Source organism: Lepisosteus platostomus, chromosome 7, assembly GCF_059453375.1.
Source record: "Lepisosteus platostomus isolate fLepPlt1 chromosome 7, fLepPlt1.hap1, whole genome shotgun sequence".
Classification (NCBI taxonomy): domain Eukaryota; kingdom Metazoa; phylum Chordata; class Actinopteri; order Semionotiformes; family Lepisosteidae; genus Lepisosteus; species Lepisosteus platostomus.
Genome location: NC_142617.1, coordinates 64,390,359 through 64,413,022, shown reverse-complemented (window position 1 = coordinate 64,413,022; position 22,664 = coordinate 64,390,359). Strand labels below are relative to the sequence as shown.

The 22,664-nt window shown below is 42.5% G+C and overlaps 1 protein-coding gene across 1 annotated transcript; it reads right to left on the bottom strand.

Moving 5' to 3' along the window:
• Nucleotides 1-1,035: 1,035 nt before the first annotated feature.
• Nucleotides 1,036-22,664, bottom strand: fes (FES proto-oncogene, tyrosine kinase). Its single transcript, XM_088641801.1, has 19 exons — nt 21,573-22,664; nt 17,931-18,295; nt 17,323-17,496; nt 15,277-15,373; nt 14,561-14,744; nt 14,343-14,480; nt 11,672-11,791; nt 11,052-11,174; nt 10,574-10,757; nt 8,424-8,507; nt 7,636-7,845; nt 6,919-7,041; nt 6,002-6,055; nt 5,217-5,335; nt 4,276-4,370; nt 3,489-3,612; nt 3,070-3,227; nt 2,126-2,248; nt 1,036-1,319 (listed from the first exon to the last, which is right to left on the bottom strand). Exons 2-19 carry the CDS (start codon nt 18,153-18,155, stop codon nt 1,177-1,179), a joined length of 2,478 nt encoding a protein of 825 aa, XP_088497927.1. The 5' UTR covers nt 18,156-18,295; nt 21,573-22,664; the 3' UTR covers nt 1,036-1,176.

The following is a 22,664-nucleotide window of genomic DNA, read 5'->3' as shown; positions in this document are numbered from 1 at the left end:
AAGGCTGACTTAGTAGTAGTAATTAATAGTAATTTTTGCTTTTGTAACGTGTATGTGGAAATCAGCCAGCAGTCACAAGGTGCTGTGACTCCAGGTTGAAATGCAGCAGAGGAACAAAACTCCTGAGTGAGAGAAGTGGACTGTAAAGAAGAAACGATTGAAAACGTGCTGGCTGTCTTGTGGCGTCAGTCATAAACAAGTCCCTAACTGAAAGTGCTGTTAGTGCACAAGGTCACCGCTTTCATCTTTCCTATCGACAGTCCCACAAATACATCAAGAAACAAGAACTGCAGCCCGTGATTAATATTAAGCACTTTGCTCTGCTGAAGAGTGAAACCACTTCAGAGGCCAAGGCCTCTCTGCTGCTGAGCTTTCAAGTTGTTGTGGTTCTTGCTGAGAAGAAATGGACTCGGCCACACAGCTGTAGCTTATAACCGTATCTAACAAAAGAAGAACATGAATATAAAACCACATCTGTTTTTTTTTTTCCAATTTAGTTACTTCAAACGTTTGCAGCAATTAAAAAAACATTACCGTCTTACATTCAGGTTCAAACAAATGACGTTGAGCAGACTTACTGCTGTACATGCAGGGTAGAAGATCGTGGTAACCTGCTGATCAAGATGTCTACCTCAAAGCACATCAGAGTTAGCAATACTCTTCTCAGCTGTAGCTTTCCCAACAGTGGGCTTTTTAAGCACTTAGACCTGATATCTAGTGGTCTTATGATTTCAGTACAATTATTGTACGATACATGAAGTATGAGTAATCAAGAATGTCTTAGAATTTACAGTACTGACAAACCTTTAGAAAAACAGCCAGCGACAGCATTATCTAATGTTACAGAGCTGTTCTCACCTTAACTAGCAACAGTGTAGCTCAACAGCCCCGCACTGATATTTAGCCTGCTGTAGATAAATCTTTCTGCCAATATAGATGCATTGTCTAAAGATCACAGATCAAAGTAATGTTCAAACAGTACACACAGTAGCTATTGCCTCATTGAGCAAATAAAATCACATTTAATTCTGAAGATAATTTAGAACTACTTTATGAATAGCTTTCCAAGGCTGGTGCTCAGACATCAAACCTTCAAGGTACCCGGTGACAGATGAGATCAGATAAAAGCGGCGCTCTGAGCTGAGCTGTGGCCTGACTCCGACGTGTGCTCTGTGGTCACCGGGTCTTGCGAAGTAGACAGCTCAGTTCCTTCTGCAGCACCTGGAAGGTGGGCCGTTTCCGTGGGTCATATTGCCAGCATTGACACATCAGGGCATACACATCCGCTGGGCATCCATCTGGAGCGGGCAATCTGTAGCCTGTAGGCGCAGCCCGTACAATACGAGGTGAGACATAATTCACAGTGCTGCATTATATGAAGTGTCTGAGTAACTTCCTCATTCTACCAGTTTTACACAGCAGCTGCTAAATGTTTAGAAAAGCTGTTTTTTTTTAGGCCAGTAACCGTTATCTGTGGACCCGAAGGAGCTGCAGGGTCTCCTGTTTCTTTAATTCACTCACAGCTCTTTAGAATTGAAGCAATTACTTGCCAGCCTGCTTGAGTTAAAAAGGAACAAGTACAGGTTTATTCCATGCTGAAAAGAGAAACACAACGTTTCGCTGTGGAGCCTTCTTCGGATGCCGAAACGTTGTGCTTCTTTTCTTCTCTTTCCAGCATGGAATAAGCCTTTACTTGTTCCTTTACAGCCTTACGCATGCTGACACGGCTACCTAGTTGAACTGACTTGAGTTAAAGATTGTTTTCAGGTTTTAATGCAGCTTATGATTTCAAGAGACCCACAAGATTACTCCCTTCTGGGACTCTAGTTTCCCATTACTTTAGTGGAGAAAAGGGTAAATACCGAAAGCTGTCTGTCCTGACTACAGTCAAGGCTGAAAGAAGTGGTGCAGATATTTTTGGATCAATCTCATGTTTCAGCGAACTGTAGCCTGGGCACTTTTTCTTCTCCAGTAGAGAATAATTTCCAGTAGAGAATTCTAAGGTTCTTCCAAAACAGAGTTAGCAAAGTCTTTCCACTACACACATTTAAAAAAACATTTGCAATCGCAGCTTAATAAACAGCAGCTGGACAGTAGGCAACCCAGCAGCTGTCTGGGTCGTCACCTTTTTCCACTTCGTCTCGCGTCTGCTGATTTGTCATGGTGGAGTAGGGGGTGATGCCACAAGAGAAGGTCTCCCACAACAAAATTCCAAAACTCCAGACATCACTCTCAGAGGTGTAGCGCCCTGAAACACAGGCAGGGGGCAGCAGTGAGACAGACAAAGACTGGCAGAGATGAGATACTAAGGAGGAAATAATAATAATTGCTTACACTTACATAGCACTTTTCTGGACACTCCACTCAAAGCGCTTTACAGGTAATGGGGATCCCCTCCACCACACCATGACGGCAGTCATAGTGCGCCAGAATGCTCACCACACACCAGTTATCAGAGGGGGGAGAGCAGGGTGATGAAGCCAATTCAGAGAAAAGGATTATTAGGAGGCCCCTGCTCTTATCGAGAAGCACCCTGGGATTTTTAATGAATACAAAGAGTCAGGACCTCGGTTTTACATCTCATCCAAAGGACAGCGCCTGTTTACAGTACAGTGTCCCCGTCACTATACTGGGGCATTAGGACCCACATGGGCCGCAGGGTGAGCGCCCCCTAACATCACTTCCTGCAGCAACCTTAGTTTTTCCCAGGAGTCTCCTATCCAGGTACTGACCAGGCTCACACCTGCTGAGCTTCAGTGGACCGCCAGTTGTGAGCTGCAGGGTGATATAGCTGCTAGCTAGCAGAAATAAGCAGATACATAGAAATAAGAGCGGTATAAACCCCAATTTTTACACTGACTGTTGAGTACATAAAAAACCAATCCAACATCTTCATGAGTTTAGCATCTGCTGTACCCAAGCCAATATCAAAACTGTGAATGGTGAAACTAAAAAGCCAGAAAGAGGAAAAGAGAATGGAAGAATGACACTGCTTCAGACGCCCTGCACGTTTTAAGGGCAGAAAGAGGAAGTGCGAGTGGGCTGGGAATTTGGGGAGCTGCGTGTTACCATAGTTCAGGGCTTCGGGGGCAGTCCACTTGACAGGGATCTGCTTCATCCCTCCTGTTGTAGAGTACACCCCATCCTCCTCCTCGCGAGACATCCCGAAGTCACTGATCTTCACCACGTAGTTCTCGGCCACCAGACAGTTCCGTGCGGCCAGGTCTCTGGGGAGAGGGGTGAGTTTCAGAGAGGGCAGAGAGGTTTCATGGCTGCCACTTGCAGAGAAGGCATTTAACAACAAAAAGGAAGACTGCAAGTAACTGCAAGTAACATTTAAAAAAAAACGTCATGATGGAGTTGCTGCAACTGAAAAAAAACTCAGCTAAATTGCAACCAAGGTGGCGAAAATCACAGAGCTAAGGCGCAACACATACGCCGCCCTCTCAAGACACTCGTGTCTTCAAGGCTTCGGATGTCCGCCTCACCGGTGGATGCACTTCTTGCCCTCCAGATAGGCCATGCCCGAGGCTGCGTTCTCCACCATCTTAATGAGCGTCTTTGGCTTCAAACGCTGACCCTCACTCCGCAGAAACGACAGGAAGTCTCCTCCTGTGGGCCACACAGACAGACAGGAAACCTCAGACGCAATCCTGCGGCCTAGGCAGCGCTGGGGTGCTGCCGTCCTTACTCATCAGAATTGCAACTGGCAGTAGAGTAAGAAAATACATTCTCCCCTCAGATCCAGTCATTTTTTAAATACGTAGGTCATCGTTGGAACAATACAACTTCATGCATACGAAACAGATAAGAACAAACTGTGTTCTGTGTCTGGGGTAGAATTCTGATTTCCTGGCATGGGACGGCTATTTTGCTTCAGTGTCATTGTTTCTTCAGGTTGTTTTTCTGATTTATTAAAATCCAAGATCAATTTTGAGCAGCCAACCAAGTTTCAGGTTAAATTTCACTGGTCAAAGAATTGCTCATGTCAGGTTGCTTTATAATGATTTCTTTTTAATGACTCTGGCTTAGATTTTCCATCTGGCACATTCTGCATGTTTTGTTTTCTCGGTCAAGGTTGTCATAGTTACGATCAGAATTTTTAGCCTACCTAAAGATTCTTGAGAGGCAAAAGTTTACATGTAAAAAAAAACATTTAAAAACATCCACTATATAGAGTAAATAATTCCATTTTCTGTTTAACTCCAAAAGCTTTTCTACCAGCTGCTGATAATTCTAAAAACCTTCCCTCGTTGAGAAGGTTTGATCCCTCACCCTGGACCAGCTCCATGACAATGTAGATGGGCTGTTTCTGGGTGCACACTCCAATCAGCTTCACAATGTTGGGATGGTCATACTGCTTCAGAATCCTAGAACAAAGGTGAAAGTAGCAGTGGGCATTGCTCAGAGCTTCTGTGCTGCCAAGGCATAGTATATTCAAGTGTATTTTTTTAAATTATGATAAAATGTTAACATTTCACACCTTCTGGCAGTTTTCACAGAATTGAGTGCATATACAATGATGACAAGTTATTAAATAGGTCTAAACTTTTAGGGTCCTAAAACTTCCTACAGTAGAGCAAACAGGAAACAATGTTCAAACCCTAAGACCGCCACAGCCTAACAAGCATGAGAACAACTTCCTTTCTGAAGGGAAACTGCTCATCTTCTAGGGGCATACAACAGAAATAGCCCTGGTTCCTTTTTTTCTGGCTGTCAATAACAAAGTTATTTCTTTAAGCAACCAGCCTCTCCCATGGCATGCTACCTTAATATCAGATGAAGCTCATGCCCTCGCTGTGATCACGTGGATTTTTTGCAGACACTTTGGGTTTTCTCCACCCTACAAAAATGTGCTGTGTAGGTTAATTGGTGTCTCTAAATTGCTCCTGTGTGCCTCTGTGTTTGCCTTCCGATGGACCTGTATCCTCTCCAAGATAGACCCTAGGTTGCAGTGACCCTTAACAGGAATCTGTGGGTTTCTGATAACAAACTAGTCATATCAAATCAGACCCGAATTGTGGTGAAAGAAGGAGGTGAGGTGCATTCCTCAACTAAGACGAAATTGAGCCCTGAACCTTGTGTAACTCCTAAAGCTTTGTCTGTGTTCCAATCTTGCGTACAACCTGGAAGCCAATGAGTTTCTGCAACATGCTGCAGTCGAAGGGCAGTAGGAGACACTGCTGTAATGTCAGGGTGCCTGCGTGTCCACTGACCTAGCCTCCATCAGGAACTTGTTCTTGAGGTCCGCAGGCAGGTTCGCACGGCAGGTCTTCACCGCCACTGGGGTGTTATCAGATTGTAGGCGCCCACTGTATACCTCCCCAAAATTTCCCTGGGAGAGATGCCAGAAATTTGCTTTGAACAGAGTTCTGTGAAAGTTTGATCTAGCAATTACTATGAATGATATACAGGTTTTATCAAAGTAGTAATTGTTACAGTATTATATTTTAAAAGTATACCAAAAGGGATTGGAAAAGCAACAGTTGAATACTGGCACTAAGATTATTTATTGCATTTTGAATACCTTGTAATAAATTGTAACACAATTGCTATTTGTGGTATAATACTATTAGAATTATAGAAACACTATATTGTCATTTCTAATACTCTGTATGATAATAACCAAAATGCCATATTTCTAGGTATTTTTCAAAATAGGTATTTTTTAAAACATTAACAACATCTGTTTTAAATGGTTATAAACAATGTGTAAACATTAAATTAACAGAGCGGATAATATGAAACATAAAAGTAAAATAAAATCCACAAGCTAATTCAGTACTTCATGTCTAGGGTGTGTGTGTCCTCTTTGACAAGGTACTAAATCATACAAGGTGTTAATTTTAATGTGAGAAGCCATACCCTACCTCCCCCCTCTCCAACAGATACCCACAGACACCCACACCTTGTCTGACAAGGCACTAAGTGACAAGAAGTTAATATTTTTCACTGTGAGGTGTCCTTGCCCTGCCGCCTGCCCCTGTGTTTATGGGCTCACCCGACCAATGTGCTCCCCAAGAATGACATCATCATGGTCTAGAACCCACTTGTCCTGGAAGAGACAGACAGGCATGCACACGGACAGGGTTAATCCACAAGCTGGAACTTGTAACGTCAAACTGCAAAGGATGTGCATTTCCATTGTGCTCTATACCGATCTTTTTAGGTTCCACTTTCAGCACAATGTTGTGCGTTGCAAATCTGGGCAAGTGTCCCAGAAAAAAGCATCTGAAGTTCATTAAAAAAATGAATCCTGAAAGACAAGTCACTTTTGACAGCTGGCACAGGTCTTAGCCTAATCAGAGCAGCTGTTTGTTTAGTGTCAAGTCATTTGCCATCCATTCATGCTTGATGCCAGAGCATCCTACCTTTCAAAAGCAACCAAGAAACCATGCCAGAGTTAAGACATTAAAGAACAAAGAACACTGTGCCAAGCCGAAATGTCACGTAGTTGGCTCCGAGCGCCAATGGCCGCTTTATTGATGTGCAGTTAATGGCTTGTGATTTACAAAGCAACTTGTTAAAAGCCTTACCCAGCAGCTATGCCAACAACTTAATGAAGGCGAGGCATATGATTGCAGACATGCTTATACTTCATGCAAACCTTGAAACCAGATTAAGTCAGTTATTCACTTTGATGCCTTCTGTTACTCAAAATGATTGCCACAAGCTTGCTGTAATTACTCTAGCAAAAAAAAGAGCACACTGTGAATCTCGAGGACAGCACACTGCAATTATCATTAAAGCTCCGAGTTGTTTTTTTTTCTCGAAAGGCAAAAGGTTAAGCATAAACAGACTGATTAAAAATAAGCCTGGCAAGCTTTTCTATTTGCATTAGCATTTCATGCTGAAGTTCAGCGCTGCTGGAGAAGCTGACACGGCCCCTGTGCAGCACAGCCCAGGCGGAGAGGGTACCTTGAGGATGGGTCTCTTCAGAACTATGTCTGTCTTCTTGGTTACATGCTGTCTCGAGGTCACAATGTGATTGATCAGGAGGGGAATCGTGGGGAAACCTTCGCCATCCAGCCGGTACATATTCTGCAAAAGGGTGGAGGAATGTCAAGGCACCCTTGTAATTCACACTTTGACATCGCCTTCATTACAAGCAGCTCTTCTCCGGCCCCAGCACGACAGTGAGTGTTTGCTCATCACTGCGTCAAGAAAATGTGTGATGAGAGCATCCTGTTCTCCGCAGACCAGGTCTGCTCCATTAACAGGAAGCACAAAACCATACCAGTGTCAGATCTCTTGATAACAATATTAGCACTAGCCAGAAGAAAAATCCACCCACATCCATGATAACTAGTTGTGAATCATAAAGAAGCATTAATGTCCTGAATCTAAAGGACTGCTTTTGAATTAACATGTACTGATGAAACTCCCAGCTTCCTGCTGCTGTCGCGTAAACCTATACGATCATACCAGCACATCGATTTGACTTCCTAGCAGCGCAGACACAGGGAGCACTCTATTGTAAGAGCTACAGCCTGTTTTCCACAACAAGCACTAAAAACACTGAAACACTGTAGGTGTTTCCTGGAAAGCGTGGAGGACGTATTCCAATGCCAAGCCCAGGAAAGTCCAATGCAAAGTCCAGTTTGGTGCGGAACGCGGGCCCCCCGGCGCACTCACATTGATGCTCTGGATGATGAAGTGGCGGCACTGCCCACCCCAGCACACCGAGAGCACATACTCCTGCTTGCCCTGGCTCTCCCGCACCAGATAGTCGCCGTCGCACGTCAGCAGCTCCTGCACCTCCAGCCGCGGGATGGCACCGTGGTACCACCCTTGCTGGCACAGGGGCTTCTGCACCTCTGGGATAAGGGGCAGAGGAGGGGGCACCTGGCCAGAGGAGAGAAGGACAGAGGTGTAGGGAGACAGAAAAACAGGGACCTCAGATCTGAGGGACCTGACTAATGAAGGGATCAGTTATTCCCCACATATTCAAGGAGGGAGCTGCGTCTGCATGCAAAGGAACAAGTAAAGGTTTATTCCATGCTGAAAAGAGAAGAAAACTAGCACGACACCTGAAGAAGGGTCAGGTGTGTCTTTTCTTCTCTTTTCAGCATGGAATAAACCTTTACTGCTTACCGCATATGGTAGCAAGTGAGACGGATATAGTGCCTTTAACACCTTTCTTCCTGCAGACCTTCACACACTGACTCATGACTTAGCATCTCATCAGAAGCAGTTACCTACAGCTTCTCATAACTGCTCTTCTCTGCAGAGCTCTACGCTTCACTTTCTGTCTGCTCACTTGCAGACAGTGCTGTGTTTTTGAGCTCAATGCATGATCGGCATCAGTTCAGAGAAAAAAGGAAGAGCACTCATTGTGAAATGATGGAGAAACCCTTTTCTTTTACAGAAGTCCACTGTGAAGACTTTGCTAGCCTGTTAGTGCAGTGCAAAGCGGCTCTTACCGTATATTTTGGTTTGAAAATGCCAGAGATGTGACTTTTGAGGATCTCCAGACTGAGGACTTTATTATTGTCTTTTTCTCGCTCCTGCAAAACAGCAAGAGACCACTTGAACATCGATAGGTAGGCAGAAGCACGCATAGCACATGGAACATCATTGTGCAGCAACTGAGCAACTCAGTACAGAGAGCAAACACTTCCTCATCACATTTAGCCTTCAGCTCTGCCCTGGTTCTTGTCTGTAAGCTATTCCACAAGCACAGTTAACTAAAATCAAATATAATTTATTTTTTATAAAATGAAAAGCTTTAGTTTCTTTCATTACCAGTATAGATATAACTATATCCGTCCATCCATGGCGGTTATTCATTAACCAACAGAGGGTCAAGGAGGAGCTGGAGTGTGTCCTGGCAGGATACACCTTGGACAGGACGCCTGTCCAACACGGGGCACACACAGGCACAAACACACACACAGTCACACCAGGGCCAAGTTTCCCTGAAGCCTGTGGGAGGAAACCAGAGTTTCCAGAATTGAACTCCAGCGCCAAAAAACCACAATGCACCACAGTGCCACCCCTAAACACATACACGTGGGATAATACATACGAGTATTTAGAAATCCAACAGCTGTGTGAAGCCAGGAGCTCTTAAATGGTCAAGCCAGGTTGAGCCTGTTTCCAGCTGTGTGGCTTAGTCCCAGGGCCACAAAGTCTTTAACAACATCTGTCTTTCTACACAAAATTAAATTTGGATCCCTGAATAGGATTAATTTAATCATGGAATTATGCATTCTCATTAATCCCACATCTATTTACATATTTAAAGGAAATTGATTTTTATGACAGCTTTTGCTGAACCACATAAAAAGTTGTAATTTTTTTTAAAAGTTTTAAACGTTTCTATACAAATGGAGACTATTTCAACAGTGTAGAATGCCAGCCAGCTATTTATTCACAATTCAAACACCTGCTCAATTTCCAGGGCAAGAGTCAAGTCTGTTTCTCTGTGCCAGTCTATGTTTCTGAATACATTGTGCTGAGTCATTAATCTCAAAGATAACAAACACAGCCCCCCCCCACTAAAAGGTGGCTCTGATGGGAAGGTTGGTATGATGTCATGTTTCTATTTAAAGAGCTGTTTGTTGGTTTAAGGTTTCTGTTGAACTGATGTCTTTGTGAACCTCAGTCCAACCAGTTTAATCAGTAACCAACGTCAAAGTATAATTTCTTAAGACATGGAACAATTTAGTTCTGAAACAAGTTTTCTGTTAAAATAATTTACAGTACATTGGGAGCAAAATCTGAATATCCCTCAGCCTTAAGAATGAAAGTTCCCTTAATTAAACAAATTACTTGCTTAATCGATAAACAACTTTCTCACTGTTTCGGAAGTGGGTATTTAGGTAATCTATAAAACTAAATACATTGCAAAATTACAAGTAATTTTTGAATAACAGTTACCTACTTTCTATCTCTAAGACTATTTACTATGATTCATTTTATACTGCAAACATTAATAAAAGTTTGATATGAGATCACGTTTATAAGAAAAGTCCATACTCCAGTTCCAATTCATACCATAAAGAAGATAAACAGGATTGAGGAGTTTAAGAAAACACTGACACGGCTATTAGGCAATCAACTTAAATAATTTTAAGATCCTGATACAGCCTGACAGATCTGACTAGGAAAACACTGAGACTTTTTTCTAGCATCTTGAATAGCAGGACAATGACAGTCTCGGGTCACTGCAAGGCAGAGCTGCTTGGTTGGAAAATATATAGCACAGCACCCTATCAGCACTTTCCTGTACGACACAGGTGAGTAGCAGGAAGTCACAGTTCCCATCCAATGGGAGAGCAGAGCATACTCAGCTGAACTTCAGTGGCTGGAATGTGAGGGGGAAGAAAATGAAGAGACACAGGAGGACTGCAGTAAGGGGGTGGGGGCAGAATGGGGAACTGGCCTGTGATTCAGAGAAATGGGAACAGTGGAATTACATTGCTCTGAAGAACGAAGAGGAAGAGGAGCATTAGGTCATATAGTTCTACAAGGAAAGTGAAAGAAAAAGAAAGATTAGTGAACTTTGTGAGCTGTAATATGAAGGCCGTTTTTAGCACAAGGCTGTAACTGTGGCCAGACAGAGACTTACAGCAGAGGAGACAGAGAGACGATCATCATCCAGGATGATTGCAGGGGGCTCCTGGGAACCCAGGGAGTTGATTTTCTGTGACAGGATTATCCTCTGGGCCTCTAGCCTGGCACGGTTGCCCATTGTCACAAGCAGTTGCTGACGGCTGTCTTCTAGGGCGTTACGCTTACTGAACTGGTACACCCTGCAAGAAGAACCAGGAGCCAGCTGACTACAGCAGAAGACCAGGACTAACCCGAAGATCCACTTTCTGATCGCTGGTTTTTCACCATTGAAGAAATAACCAAAAGTAAATCAGGCTTCAAACACTTAAAGTTTAGACGAAAGGTTCTTTAGCAAATAAGACAGCGACACAAACAACATCAATTTATAACATACATGGAGCTCTAAATTCACCTACCCATTCAAACATATTTATGTTTCTGCCTTTTTCAGCATCTCGATTACAAACGCTATAGCTTTTTTAAGAGCTGCTCACCTGTGTCCAAAGTTGGCATTCTTCTCCTCCAACTGCAGGTCCTGTTCCAGCTGGTTAACGGTGGCCTGCTGAGAGCCCAGGGAGTTGGAGATGGACATGAGCTCCTCCTCTAGAGATGTCAGCCTGAAACATAAGTAGGCGATGCACCACAGCAGAAACAATAATGTGGGACAGGCACTCAATGATGAGAACAGTGCCTGTGGACAAATGTGCTAAGAGATCTTATAGGCCACACTAAGGAGGGGATTATGGGTCTGGGGTAATAAGGGTCTTTGGACAACCCAAAGGGAGGTCTGGGGTATGGAGTCCCTCATTGCTTATTTTCTTTGTGGGCAATAGAGAAGAGGGCCCAAATGGTTGGCTGTATTTCACGATACTGCAGATCTAGCTAGAAGTGTTAATGCTTCTGATTCACTGCAGCTGGGACTGGCCCTGCCCCTGCAGGTCGGTGTGTCTGTGTGGCTATGGCTGGGCGGCAGTGGCTGTGATGGAAAGCTTCAGTGACAGCACTATGCAGCAGTGGAAACAGCGGTGCTATGCTGAGTTCCCTAGGTGTCTACACCCCTTCACAGTGCAGTGCAGGGCTTTATGTTGCTGGCCAGGGGGGTGTGGAGGCTCACCGGTGCTGGATGCCCTCCAGTGTCAGTTCGTTCAGCTCGAGCTCTCCTGCGATCAGATTGTCTGTCTCCTCCAGGAGACTAGTGTCAAATACGACGTTGGGTGGCACCTCCACGACAGACCTGTAATGGAAACCAACTCCTGGATAAAACAAAATCTAACTGACTGAGCATGGCAGCGGTAGGATTTTGAGTCTTTTTTTTAAGCATGACAAACTTTTGACTGAGGCCTTGTTTTTAAACTCAGGCCTGATATGCTCAGACACCAGCTTATGATCATAGACTGTTTGAAGTGTCAGACATCTATGGAAGCCCGTTTCCGCCAGGGAGTAAAAAAAAAGCGCGCTATGGTATCTCAGAATTGCGACTTAGTAACTCAGAATTCCGACTTAGCAACTCAGAATTGCGACTTAGTATCTCAGAATTCCGACTTAGTAAGTCAGAATTCTGACTTAGTATCTCAGAATTGCGACTTAGCAACTCAGAATTCCGACTTAGCAACTCAGAATTCCGACTTAGTATCTCAGAATTGCGACTTAGCAACTCAGAATTCCGACTTAGTAACTCAGAATTCCGACTTTATATCTCACATTTGTGACTTCGAAATAGCCATATTTCATTGTCTGTCCTTTTGTTATTGTAACGGATTCGGGTTCTAGGGCTTGTGCCCTCGCCGCTCCCACCCTAGTTCGTGCCTCACTGCACTGGCTCGAACCTGAGTCTTGCCAGCTGAGCTAAAGAAGACCTTCTTTTTTAAGTAAAAAAGGACATACAATGGAAATACGTAAAAAGTATGTTTCAGCTTTTATAATTGTGAATTCTTCTGGATGTGAAGTGCCTATTTCTGTATCTTATTTCATATTCTGTCTATGTAAATAAAAACTATCTTTAAAAAGCCCACCGTGCACTATACCATCCGGGTACTATGGAAGCCTCACTGGCGGAAATGGGATTCTATAAAAATTAGTGTAATTAATTTGATTTTTATCAGGGCACTGTACAGGACAAGTCTTCAGGCTTATAGACCCTATGATCCTGTACGATTCATGAAAATAGTGTAACGGAACGGCCGACATCCAGGTTGCACGATCTGGTTGCAGTACACCACCCTCCCCTGCGCATAACAGGGATGCTGGCCGCCGGGGTTAAAGAAAGTGTTCTTAAAGAAAGTGAGCCAGTGCAGCGAGGCACGAACTAGGGTGGGAGCGGCGAGGGCACAAGCCCTAGAACCCGAATCCGTTACAATAACAAAAGGACAGACAATGAAATATGGCTATTTCGAAGTCACAAATGTGAGATATAAAGTCGGAATTCTGAGTTACTAAGTCGGAATTCTGAGTTGCTAAGTCGCAATTCTGAGATACTAAGTCGGAATTCTGAGTTGCTAAGTCGGAATTCTGAGTTGCTAAATCGCAATTCTGAGATACTAAGTCGGAATTCTGAGTTGCTAAATCGCAATTCTGAGATACTAAGTCGGAATTCTGACTTACTAAGTCGGAATTCTGAGATACTAAGTCACAATTCTGAGATACTAAGTCACAATTCTGAGATACTAAGTCACAATTCTGAGATACTAAGTCACAATTCTGAGATACTAAGTCACAATTCTGAGTTGCTAAGTCGGAATTCTGAGATACCATAGCGCGTTTTTTTTTACTCCCTGGCGGAAACGGGCTTCCATAGACATCAGTGTGTGTTGGTCAGCTCAAAAACAGACCTATATGAGAACTGTGAAGTTTTTTAAATGGACGTGTTTTATTTTCATAGCAGCCAGCAGCTATATATCTGCAACTCACAACTGCAGCCCACTGAAGCTCAGCAGGTGTGGGCCTGGTCAGTACCTGGATGGGCTGCTCCTGGGAAAAACTAAGGCTGCTGCTGGAGGAGGTGTTAGTGGGGCCAGCAGGGGGCGCTCACCCTGCAGTCCATGTGGGTCCTAATGCCCCAGTATAGTGACAGGGACACTATACTGTAAACAGGCGCCGTCCTTCGAATGAGACGTAAAACCGAGATCCTGACTCTCTGTGGTCATTAAAAATCCCAGGGCATCTCTTGAAAGGAGTAGGGGTGTAACCCTGGCATCCTGGCCAAATTTCCCATTGTCCCTTACCAATCATGGCCTCCTAATTAATCCCTGTCTATGAATTGGCTTCATTACTCTGCTCTCCTCCCCACTGAGAGCTGGTGTGTGGGGAGCGTTCTGGCGCACTATGGCTGCTGTCACATCATCCAGGTGGGGCTGCACACTGGGGGTGGTGGAGGGGATCCCCATTACCTGTATAGCGCTTTGAATGGAGTGTCCAGAAAAGTGCTATATAAGTGTAAGTAATTATTAAATTATTATTATTATTATTTTCGTCCTCCAAATTTGAAATTAGTTTGAATTTGATTAGGCTTCTTTGATCTATGATATTTTCCATTAAACATAATGTAAATATACCTTCTAAGCACGAAAGGAAAAAAGCAGTTTAAATGTTAAGCAGATTTAACAGCTACTGGGCATGAAAACATCTTGTTCAAAATAAAAGTATAGTTCATCACTGGATTCACTAGGGAACACTAGATGAGGTTGCGATGACATCAGTTTGGGAATGAAAGCTCAAGTCTTCCTGATGGGTTACAGATGAGCTGCAGCAGCAGGGACTGGCACTAATGAGCAGCTGATTGGAAATACCTGTTCTGCTGGATGAAGCTCTCATACTCTCTTCGGGGCTCAATGGCCACAATAGCACTGGCTATCTCACCGTGGACAGACACCACTTCTTCTTGGACTAGACTGGAGAGGTCAAAGTACTCCTGCAGGATCTCCTTCCTGAAGGAAATAGCAAGTGTCAGATCTGACAGCACCAGGGTGCAAACCCATCCCCCGCCCCCGCTCGGCCCCTCACTCACAGCACCAGCACCATCTCCTCCTGGAGGGTCTGCAGGGCATTGAGCAGCGCGGGCTGGGCCTGGCTGTAATGGTGCTGGTGGTGCAGCTGCGCTGCCTTCACGGACAGCACGTATTCATTGTGCATCTCGTGCAGCTTGAGAGTCTGCTTGATATAGCGTTCCCTGGCCTTCTCCCGGTCCTTATCTGTGGACGCAAAAGCGGCACATCAGGAGGAGTCTGGCAATCACGGCTGCACGAATAGAAATGTAACAACACAGGGGCCTTTCACACCAAAATGACTCAACGATCAGGTTACGAATTCAGACGAGACACTGAATTACAACAAGCAAAACTGCAATCAAAAAGCACTTTTGATAAGCACTCAGAAAGCTGTTATTAGCACCAGACAACACCAATAATTTCAATGATATCTAGACCTTCTTTATGAATTATTTATTCTGCGGCATTTGTTTCATTGACCTGCTTCAAGAAAGACTTGAAAGCTCCACTTAGGATACTTGATACAGCTGCATATGTCCTACCTGAGCCATGCCTCTTGCCTCGTTGGTGATTTTGGAAAGGCCATAGCAGATGCAAATACCTAAGAGCTCTGATTTACTATTAAATAAAAATTATGTTTCAAGTGAATCAAACCTGAAGGAGCTACAGCTCAAGGAAGAGAGGGGACTATTGCTGTGTTCCCACCAGAATGGAGTCTGAGTCAAAGGCTCCCTACCCTTGCAGGCCTCTTGGTACTTCTTCTTGGCCTGGACTGTGTCCCGCACCAGCTGTCGGTAACAGCTCTTCATTTTCTCCAGGTCAGCTTGTGTCACCTAGAAGTGGCAAAGGCCACAGAGAGATCACACTGAGACTGTGCCCGTGGGAAGTTACTCTTGTTATTGCAATGGTCTGAGCTTCTGAGATGCAGTCTGGTCTGGCTGAGGGTTTGGGGACGTGTAGTCATTGGAGGAGGAGGAATGGTGCGGAGGTGTGCACCTGTGGGGGTGCACACAGAGTGAATGATGTAATGCTTAAGTCAATGTTTGACTAATTGGGGCGGAGCGGTGGCTCTGTGGCTAAGGATCTGCGCCTGTGACTGGAAGGTTGCCTGTTCAAATCCCGCGGCCGGCAGAGGAATCCTACTCCGTTGGGCCCCTGAGCAAGGCCCTTAACCCTAACTGCTCCAGGGGCGCCGTACAATGGAGAAAAGCTGGGGTATGCGAAAAGACGAATTCCTAATGCAAGAAATTGTATAGGGCTAATAAAGAAACATTACATTACATTCTGTTAGTGAAGCTAATGTTTCTGATAGCTGTGAAAACAGAAGAGAACAGCTTCTTCATACAGTATGGGCACTGAACACTACAAACAAGAGAAAGTAGGCTGTCTGGGTGATAGGTCTATCATTCACTATATAAAGCACAGAGAAGATTGGACTAAAAATAACGTCTCAGCTCTGCAAAGCCATATCATCAAGACATAAGTGCGACTACACCTATATGTAAGCTGCTTTTGGCTTCTGTTGAGGTGCATACAATACAACAACAATACATGCAATACACTCCGACAGCAATAAATATTCAAATGTTTTATAATACTTAGTGCAACAATCTGGCTGAATTAAAGTGTAAATGCCTGTTATGATATTTGATTCAACTCATCCTTAAATTGAGGACAAGAATATTTTAGCAGACAGAGTTGTGTCTTCGTCTTACATTAAGCAACAGTAGTGAGAGCAGTGCCTTTTTTGCCTGTTAAAATTGGTATTCAGTATTGATACCACATACAACTGAGAGCACTAAGTCATCAAGAGATGCCAAAGAGAGAAAAGTTCCCTTCATCGCAGCAAATAATAAACTTGTGCCCATGTAAAGTACATAAACAATTTTAAATTTATAATTGTTTCCAAATCAATACTTGAACACTATGGGATGGCATGAAGTTTTCAAGAAAGTAATTTTATAATCATTTAAACGTTTTACTTGGCAGACATCACTTCACGGCTTTATACACATCACCATACTAAATTCTTCCCTAACGTTTTTTCCCTAAAAACTTCCCTTTTCATGATACCCATTTTGTGTGCCTGTAGGGTATTCCTGCTTGGTCACCTTCGTGCTGAATTTGTAAAAAAATGTATATTCTGATAAAGTGTTCAAATTTGAATACCTTTTAAGAAATATTGTTAAAACAGTTGCATACAGAAACTGCATTGAGTGCATCTGTTCATACATTCATCTTGGACTTCCTCTGAGGATTAAAGAGTGCTCGTGGGCTATTACTACCAAAGCTAACAGGTATAAGATGAACTACGTACAACAGGGTAGAGCATAAGTAAAAGCAATAATACTAAGGTGATTTAGTTTCTTAATTTGATGTTATTCTTTTTTTTTCAAACAAAAATGTAGTTCCATTCTTTAGAAATATTTCACAAAGGAAATGAGGTAATTCTACCTATCTATCCTGGTTAGTAGTTAATAGTCAATTGATCCCAGGATCTTGCATTTCTTTTCTTGAAGGAAACCAATGTACTGGCTTCAACTACACAGCTGGGTAGCTTGTTCCATACTCTCACAACCCTTTGGGTCAAGAATTTACAAAACAAAAAACCTTGCTGTTTAAATGTGCAAGTTACTTGTGTTGCAATAGTGTGGAATCCAAAGAGAAAAAGTGATTGAAGAGCATTATGATTGAGGTCTTACACCGCGCACTGAGTTAACTTGAACAAACAGTGTAAAAGTCTTAACGAAAACGCTGTCCCACTGCATGTAGCCAGACTTACCCGGCTCAGCTCCTGGTTCAAATTATTCCACTGCTCTCCGTAGGTCTTGCGGAGCTGCTGCTTGTCCCGAATGAGCAGGGTGAGTTTGCTGAGGGGTCCTGAGGACAGATCCTCAGAGTGCTTGCGTAGAATCCGGCTCAGGTTTTCAGTCTGATTCACCAAAGTGCTCCAGGACTGAGGAGAGAGAGGGCTGGTATGACGGAGCTTCACAATATATTAAGAAACACTGGTTAAGGTTCTCTGAGAGATACCACGCTAAAAACTGTAAGACCATGGTGACACACAGAAATAGGTGATATCTCTGTAAATATAATGAAAATTTGTAACTATATATAGTTGCAAATATATTATATTACAAATTATTAACATAACACATCATACAAATTGGGAACTGATAGGAAAAAAGGTCAACACATTGCATGAGCTTGACAAAAAAGTGGGAAAATACTTTACCACAGTCCACACATTTACCACCGTCGCCTTTCATATGTGGACAAAAGCAGGCCCGGGCCACAGAAGAACCAAAACTATTTTCTGTGCGCAAAGGCAATCCTTGTCACTGCCACTGCCTGTCACTGAGGTTTTCAGGCTGGACACAGACGCCCCACCTTGTTGAGCTGGCTGATGTAGTCAAGTCCTCCGCCATGTTGGGGCCCGTCTAACTTCTCCACTGTGACCGACATCTGGTGCAGCTGTGCCGAGTACTCGCGGTCGCTCTTGGCTCTCTGCGTTATCCACTTCTTCATGACCTCCATGAGGCGCAGCTCGGAGTCCTGCAGGCGCAGCAGGGAGCTGTGGGCCTGGGCACACCACAGCTCCTCGCCAAACCCCATCGTGTCTGGGGCACAAGTCGTTTCAGCCACTGGAGAAAGTGTCTGTGCTTGCAGAGCTTATCTTGAAGTTCAACCAGCAGCTTCAGCTTTGGTACATTTGAGGAAATTATTTAAAACTTCATCATAATGCTTTATGGTCCCTGAAAGCAAAAAAAAAAATGTATTCTCTTTATGGCTTTATAATAGTTTTACAAACTACTCTAGTTTGTTCTTTGAAACTTAGTGAGTTTCCTCTCAAACAAATAATACTTCGCACCATGTTCCTTGTCTGTTGAAAAGCTGGTGGCATTTGTAATACTAACTATGTTGCAAAACAGGGAATGCATCCAGTTTAGACATACTGTAGCAGGGCTGCAGTTTTCACAGTGCTTTACCTAATGTTCTGAGCACAAACCACAAAGTTTATCTTACAACTGTGCTTCAAACAGCAATGACACCTCAAAGAAACACTTTGGGACATTATCATATTCCCACATGAAGTTTGTTTTTACACAAGATTAACTCTCTAAAAGGGACATCTAAAATGTATATACCACCTAAAGACTAATTTCAAGCAGCAGTAAGAAAGACTCAATTCATATATGAAACCAGTGGAACTGGAGCTATTTCCTTTTTATACGGCTAAGCTACTGTAAATACTTCCTCTTATAAAAAAGACAGCTCAATTCAGCATTAAAACTCTTTAAGCATATGTTAAAACATCGGAAGGTATATAGCAATATCTAATCACCTTTTGAGCTGCTGAGAGACAGAATATATCTTGGTGATAGAAAATGATGTAATGATGTAATTTGAAACTTTTAAGCAGGATGTTTCTAACTTTACTGACAAACTGATGAGTTTTGCAATTAAGGTGACAAATACTAAGTGTTGTATAAGATAATGCTCCAGTCAGATCCATCTGCACCAAAAGTATTTTGTCCTTCATTGTTTGTTTTTACCACTTTTATAAACATATTACAAATTTATAACAAGTTAGAACCGAAAATTAGGGAAAAAAAACATCTAGTTTTCTGAAGCAGTTTTAGAGAACATTCCTTAAGTACAGTATATGTTTTTTGTTGGCAAAAAATAACAATATGCAATTACGATGCATTACTATCAAAAGGACATGTTTGAATAGATAATAATAAAAACAGAACTTTTTATCAGTATTTAGCACATTTTAAGATAGTCAGAGAACTATACAACATTTTATCTTGGGGGTAATGTTTTTCATAAAATGTTAAATATTCTGCTGTTTAATATTAATATGTTTGTCTGGGAAAAAGTATTTTCAGCATTCATATTTCAAAGTTAATACCACATTGTTTTATGTAAGTTTTGCATTAATGGAAAATATATGTTACTTGAAATGTAGTAAAATCAAAGCCAGGCTTACTATTTAAAAACTTCAATATCCATACAAATATCTTACTAGAAGTGTGAATAAACTGAGAACATGATGCACTTCTATACCCTCCTTTTTGATGGAAAAAATACTTATCTTTTAGTTATTTTTTTCATATTAGTATTGAAATACAGATATACTGTACGGACTATGAAGGTGAGCAATGTCAATTCTTTTCTAAAAGAGCAAAGGTTTCAGTTTTCCATATATTTTGCATGAGGTGGGTTATATTTTGTTTTAGAAGGATATAATCTGGGAATTATATTCTTAGCCTCTATCACATCATTCCACCCTTGAGTGAATCATTAGTCAGGTTACATATGCAAATATATACAGACAGACACATTATGTTTGACATTCACCATGGGTCTCATTCAAACAAAGAATTCATTCTAAAATGAATAACCACAGAGGAAGCAATATTACAGCCATTGGCCTAAAGTACTGTGCATGCTGTTCAATGTGTCAGAAAATATAACAGATATTTTGTTAATGTCTGTAAACATCTAATGGTTAAAATAATATAGAGTACAACAGGCTTGGAAAAAATGTGATCAATGTTTGATTTGATTTTAAGGGAGAGAATTGTTGTGGAATACAAAATGAAATTTCTAACTTTTCATTTGCTGTGTATATTTCAGCATGATGAAGCTGGATGCACTAAAGACACCATCCTTCAAAAGGTTTTGCCCAGCAGACATTTGAAGAAACGCACTTTATTAACAATCAAAGGGCAGGCAGGGAACATAAAATTAAATGTACTCCCGTGTTGCTGTGAGAGGCCTGCTCTTTCTCTTGCACTCTGTAGTGGCTTAGACAGAGATCTGATCTCACATATATTGCATCTTTGCATATTTATCTGACACTGTCTGCCAGCACTGTCTTGCAAAACACACCAGTGTCCCAACCGCTTTCCAACTTTAAATACCAGTAAACCAACAGAAAATAACACTGCTCCTGTAATCCAGATATGACTTTGCCCCATTTACAGCAGAGCACTAAATGATGAAATGGTAAAAGTGACAGTTATCATAAGCAGTTGTGCTGACCAGCATCTTGTGAGCATCTATGACAGCAGCATTTCAATGCCATAAGTAATATCTAGTCATTTCACCCTTAGACATTTGCTTTCTATTTAACATTGTCCGAAAAAGCTCCTTAAAAAAAGAGCCTGCTTTAAGTAATGATACCAATTTAAGTATTAGGTTTGGGGCTGCAGTCAAAAATAAAGTTAAAGAGCTATATTTTACTCCTGCAGATTAGTAGCATATCTTGTTCAGATATTAAAATCTGAAGGGCCTTGCTCAGCAGGCCAACAGAGTAGGGATTTAATCAGATAGTATTTGACTGACATAAATTCAAGTAAAAAAAAAAAGAAAAAGCTCAGATATGACTTCATAACACAGAACCATCCCCCAAAGGAAAATTCCATTTAGCTTGAATATGGGCTGGTTTTAGAAATGTACCCAGAAGATAATGAATAAGCAGCCATTATAGAAAATATATGTCTTCCACACTAAAGCCATTATATATCAAGGAAACCGGTTTTAACAATATCTCTGCTAGCAGATCTCTTTGCTTTTAGAACAAACACCGAAGATGGACGCTCACAGCTCTTGATGTCCAGAAGGTTCTGTAGAGAACCCTTGAATTTCAGGAGAAATCGAACATTTTTCACCGTTACTGCTCTGTAAAGGGGATAATTCAGGGATCGTTTGGAATGAATAAATCCACTCCCACCCGAACTGAATAAATAACTTGCTAACAAATATTTACAATCGGTGGTTCCAGGGATCAGGACTGCGCTCTTCCCTGTAAAGGAGATGTGTTAAGAACTCAAATAAAAACTGCATGTACAGTAAGAACGGACATTCACGGCAGGTGTTTCCCACATTTTTTAAAAACTTCCAGCTCTAACTCATATTCCACGAAATAAAAAAAACGCAGTAGACTTTCTGCGCTGCACATGGCGCACGAAGCAACACTTGTTGATGGTGGTCTTATTAAGTAATTGTTAATATCCTTACCCGGGTCAGAGGAAATTCACAAGGTATGTACAGAGACAGCGTGAGCCACAGGGGTCGAGACTTCTGTAAAACACCTCTCCATATCCAAGTTACGAACTTCAGCGTTTCGGGAATTCAACGTCTTAGTAGCTGTCGTGTCTGTAACTAGATATGACTTACACGACGTCCCTAAATTGCGATGACTTTCGCTGACTTTGACACTTTCTTGCTGGACATGAAAATAAAACTCCCTGGCAGCTTGTTTGTACTTAGCTGTGTTCTTGCAAGAAACTTGTCTCTTCAAGTCCACTGGGTGTTAGACCGAAAATGCCTATCGACCTTTCGCTCAGCGCAGTTCTCTATTTCCTTCCTGTAGGAATTTGCAAACAAGCGACATGAGCTGCTCTTAACCCTTCAGGGCTTAAAGCCATACCTTCAAAAAGGACCCTGAAGACAAAACCTGTTGAAAGGGAGCCCTGTCAATTACAGTGAAGCTGTGAATGTCAAAGATCAGGAAGAGTGGTCTGTACAGAAGTGGACGCCTATGTGTGTCTGTGGGGGGAACTAGACATCCAAATTAAGAATTTGTGTAAGTCTGCCAAGTTGAACTGTCAGCATGGGAGTTACAGACGCGCTTTGTGCTTTTCTGTTTGCGTCCTTCGGTGCACAGATACGCACATTTTCAGCCTGAGCAATTTCAGAAAAACACACTCAAGGAAAGGCGTCGCGGCGTCTTGCGCACCTTGATGATCTTCATTCTTTTTAGAAGGTTTGGATTTTTCAGGCGCAAGTTCCACTTTTGGGGACCGTTCCAGAAAGGAGAGCATACACAATAGGTCTGTACGGCTGGACGCCAGGGTACTGAATAGCACGTCCCATGTTTGGAAACGAGGTGATCCGGTGCAACGAGTTGAATAGATTTGGGGAGGGAGATACTGCTCATAACCGCCACCGTTCATGAACACCTTGCTATAACTGAAAGAGCCGGACGATTTCCTTTTGACAGCTTAGTTCTCACAGATGGCAGGGTATCACGACAGCAATCACTGAAATAACTGACAAAATCCTTGCAAATAAGGTTCACGTTTTCCACAGATTGCGTTAGCGCAGTCA

Bases quoted from the DNA above. Each gene is read 5' to 3' on its own strand.
- fes (XM_088641801.1), bottom strand. From the start codon at position 18,155: ATGGGGTTTGGCGAGGAGCTGTGGTGTGCCCAGGCCCACAGCTCCCTG. The intron at 17,497-17,930 runs GTGGGGCGTCTG...CTCTCTCCTCAG, and splicing joins ACATCAGCCAGCTCAACAAG to TCCTGGAGCACTTTGGTGAA. The intron at 5,336-6,001 runs GTGAGCCCATAA...CATCTCTCCCAG, and splicing joins TTGGGGAGCACATTGGTCGG to GGAAATTTTGGGGAGGTATA.